We start from the raw sequence: 4479 nt of genomic DNA on the forward strand, positions 1-4479 counted from the left end.
TTCTGAACACTGTCTATAAATAGGCCGCGATATTTCATTCTCAACTTTCCAATTCCGAATTCTCTCTTGATTCTTGTGTTTTGGATTGTTTCTAGTCACATTTTTGTGGGTCGGGCAATAGCAAGACGCTTTCGGAGCCGTAACAGAGCCGTGTCTATGTTGCGGGGCCTTCGATAACGGGCTGATGACAGACGCATATATAAGTCTAGATCTATTATTTTAGTTAAGACTTTTAGTCCGGTAATAGTGATATGATATTCACTTGATTATAAGTTTGGATCCTTGACCAGTGCTTCTAGGTTGCTTAATAGAGGTACCAAAATACTATTCTAGATATCCTGGTTGAGTATGCATGTTCTATGCGGTGCATTTTATATGAAATATTTTTATGTGCATATCTTATATCACGACTATTATACTGCATACATATCGTATTGAGCTTACACCCTTGTGATACCCCAATAGTGGGGTCGCTAAGCCCGTCCTTCCTTGAGTGGATGGTTGGACCCCTAAGTACGTGGTCAGGTCACCATTATCCATTGATCTTATGTGTGGAAGTCACCTCTTGGTGCAACGGCACAAAGTACTACACGTCATGATGTCACCTAATCGAGCATAGTTGTTGATCCTGATCCTTGGTATCCCGTACACTTGCATTCATGCACTAATGACCCTTGTATACGCATATTCTCGTACTCAGTGTTTTAATCGTTCACGTACTCAGTTTTTGTCTTGGATACCCCATTTCACGGGGTAGACCTTAGGTTATGGACCTAGCGGAAGCGGTCGTTGAGGTGGTAGGAGCAACACTGTCAAGAGTGACGATCATGGTCCATGTACTGTTGGGTTTTTAGTAATTTGTCTTTCAATATGATTGTATAACACTTGCTTTATCTGTTGGTTTTCGATGGAGCTGTAAAATATTGTTTAATTTTTTTCTACCGTTAATCTGATTAACGTTTTGCATTCTATAAGATTGTTAGTACATGATTCGGGATGAGTCACGACATCGGGTATCAATTTTGGGGTGCAAATATATCTATAAACACATACTATACTATATTATTATATTTGAGTATTTTATATTTACAGATTTTAGTGTCATGATCCATCTTTTATTCAATATCAAATTTATCCTTATTGTATTTAACATTTACTGTGAAAGAAAATCTACTATCACAAATTTATCGGTACACCAATTTATTTGAATATTATCTAATATTAGTACAAATCGGTACGCCAATTTATTTGAATCTTATCTAATATTAATACAAATTCAAATAATCATATCATTCCCGTATGCACTTATTCCACGCCAAGAAAATTACTAATACTGAAATAAATCTTTGCGATTACTTGTTTTTGAATTTTTTTCGAAATATATTTCATGAGCATATATTATTATTAAGAGTGGAAACGTATGAATTTGACCAAGAACATCTATCCACCTCTCTTATAACATATTAATTCAATTACAGATGAATTCATACCCTCCAGGAGGCTGTTGCTGATGCGCAGTAAACTTTCGATGGATTAAAACATGTAATATCGTATACACGAAGTTCGGTTAGCGTTCTGTTTTGCAGCGAACCAAGGCAAGATCAGTAAATTTACCTTTCGAGGTGTTGACAGAAAGCTATAAGATTGAGATTATGTATGCAATTGGTGTAAATTTTTATTTGAAGTTGCTATTTTCACTTTGTGACTCTTTCTAGTGGTAAATGTCAATATCTACTAGTGCTATAGATGATAGATGCTCTATTTCACTCAAGAATTTGCACATCAGTTAAGGTTTTACTTTTATTCATGCTCAGAAAAGCAAGTTCATACAAACACAACCATTGGAATCCAAATACCATCACCATAACAAAAGAACCATTCAGCAGCGCCCTGCCTTGTGATTCAACAAGCATCTACATAAGGAGTAAAGAAGAAAATATCATCAAGCCTATCATTACTTGGCGAATTCCCACCGTACACCAGTAATCCCTCATTCCCGTGTCGCTGCCCGCCAGCAAATGCACACCATCCCCTTGGCCCTGGATGGTAACTTGAATCTGATCCATCTTCCCATCGTTTCCATACAAGTGTTTCAGTGTCCAGTACATAAACTTCACTCGAAAATTTACCTGCACCTAGGTGGCCCAAATCACTAGGATCAATCTCCCCACCGTACACGAATATATACTTACCGATTCCAAAGGTTGAAAAAACGCTTCGAGCTGTTGGTTTTTCACCACTCGTCTCCACTTCAACCCACTCCCCTTCATTCGGATCGAAGTAGTGCACATCATTAAGTTCTTCGCCAGAGAAACCATACACTACCCAAATCTTTCCAAGAACAGCAGACAATCCCGGTCCCCCTCTGGGCTTGCAACTCTCTCCAGGCAAAGGAAACTCAGTCCATTCTTTATCAATAACATCATACGCCCACAAATCCTTAAGTCTTCCATTATCACCACACCCTCCAAATACATATACTCGTCTATCATCCGCAGTCATTGAGTGGTAACTTCGATGAGGGGGGCCAGTCGGTAGACTGGCCCATGTGTTGCTGCGTGTGTCGAAAGAATAGAATTCGTTAAGCTCCTTGTGTGTAGCATCTCTCCCACCAAAAACATATATGGTATCAGCAACAGATACCATTGTGACACCAACACGAGGTGGGGGAATATCGCCGGTAGCATCAACCACGGACCATGTTTCGTCATTAAGATCGAACACGTATAGGCAGTTATCCACAGGGACTCGGGGCTTGAATTCGCCACCAAAGGAATAAGCCTTTTCTCCGACAACTGAAATAGCATGTGAGCTTCTTGCTCCAGGCCCTGTCCCATTTTGTTCCAGCTGCAGATGGCGAATGTATCCAGGTATAAAATTAAATTCTCATTAAAATTTTGGAGTCACAGAAGTTCAAATACTTCTAAAAGTTTATGGTTAGTTTTCTAAAAAAAATTAAAATCGAGGACCAGATAAGTGTAAAATTCATAAACAGAGTGACCTTTCTGAATACGAGACCTACCAAAATGGTTTCAGGCCCGAGCAAGAACTAATTATCGACATCTTCACCAAGAAAAAGAAACAGAGACTGAGAGCATACTCACATTTAATGATTTCAGAGTCACTTGTCTAGAACCGCAGTAACCAAAATTCCATTTTCTCACCACAAAATACTAGCATTGGTACCAAATTTATCGGTTGAAAAACTGGAAATGAAATCAAGAAATTTGGCCTCCGAAATCTCTACAGAATTTCAAGAGAAATTAATCATAAAAACAACACCTATCCTCGAAGTCTATCGATCCCACACGAAAAAAACTAGATAATCTCAATTTCAATTAAAACAAAAACCCACAAAGCAATAGCCACCAAAAACAGCAAAAAGTTGCAGAAAAATTTAGAAACTATGAAACGAGTCAAAAATCAAGACAAACCTTAACCCATTTGCCTTGTGATAGAGCCATGGTGAAGAGAAAATTGCTGACTTCTAATCTCTCTCCACTCTCTACGACACCAGATGATTCGCGGCGTGAAAATATATATTATAAATGGTATAACACGTATCTATCCCACTTGTTTTTAAAAACGGGTTGAGCTCGAAACAGGGGATTCATGTCTCCGATTTTAAGATTTATATCTCAATTACAAAATACAATTTTCAGTTTGATTAAGTATTTGATTTTTACGATTTGGTTTTAAGTTTTTTTCGATTTTATCTGAAATTTGAACACTTTTACCTCGAAGGGACCCAATCAAAGGGTCGTTAGCCCATTTGGGATGGATGTATACGAGTATGCAGAGATTCGAGGGAGATGAGATCCGAGAGAGATGACAACATGGTCCACCCACAAATGGAGAATATGCTTTACACGAGGCTTACCAACTCGCATATGTCATATGAACTATCTCAATAGTTTTTAGTTATTTATGACAGGTCGTATATGTCAAGTTTTTTTTTCTTTTCTCTCAATATAGAGATTTATATTATATTTATTAATAATTATTTTATTTTATTATATTATATATCATTATTAACTTATATACTATGTATTAAGTAAGAGCAAGTGATCTCTTGGTATGGACACTATCTTGATTTTTGCTCTTCAATAGTTATGTAATTACGAATATATTATTTTCTTATTTTTTTTGTTATTTCATGAATATTTATTTACGAAAATATCATTTTTTTTTAATTTCACTATTTATTATTATTATTTATATTTTTAATTAAAAAAATAGACAATAAAAAGTACGCAAATGTGTGCGTTCGAGTAGTAGTTATTAACTATGTCTAGAAAAGCATTCAATGCTTTTTGAATGAATTAAATATGATTAAAATGTGAAATTTGTGTATAATTTTTTTTTTCATAATTTAAATTGAAAAAAAAAAATAGACCTGTATTATAATCAAACCGATAAATTATATATATATATATATATATATATATACACACATTATTTTATAATAGTTGAGGCATC

The 4479-nt window shown here is 35.8% G+C and overlaps 1 protein-coding gene across 1 annotated transcript; it reads right to left on the reverse strand.

Moving 5' to 3' along the window:
- Positions 1-1782: 1782 nt before the first annotated feature.
- On the reverse strand, positions 1783-3542 carry LOC140865003 (thiohydroximate-O-sulfate sulfur/sulfate-lyase (nitrile-forming) NSP5). Its single transcript, XM_073269477.1, has 2 exons — positions 3435-3542; positions 1783-2847 (listed from the first exon to the last, which is right to left on the reverse strand). Exons 1-2 carry the CDS (start codon positions 3462-3464, stop codon positions 1903-1905), a joined length of 975 nt encoding a protein of 324 aa, XP_073125578.1. The 5' UTR covers positions 3465-3542; the 3' UTR covers positions 1783-1902.
- Positions 3543-4479: the final 937 nt, after the last annotated feature.

The sequence above is a fragment of the Henckelia pumila genome, chromosome 4 (genome assembly GCF_033568475.1).
Source record: "Henckelia pumila isolate YLH828 chromosome 4, ASM3356847v2, whole genome shotgun sequence".
In the NCBI taxonomy this organism is placed as follows: domain Eukaryota; kingdom Viridiplantae; phylum Streptophyta; class Magnoliopsida; order Lamiales; family Gesneriaceae; genus Henckelia; species Henckelia pumila.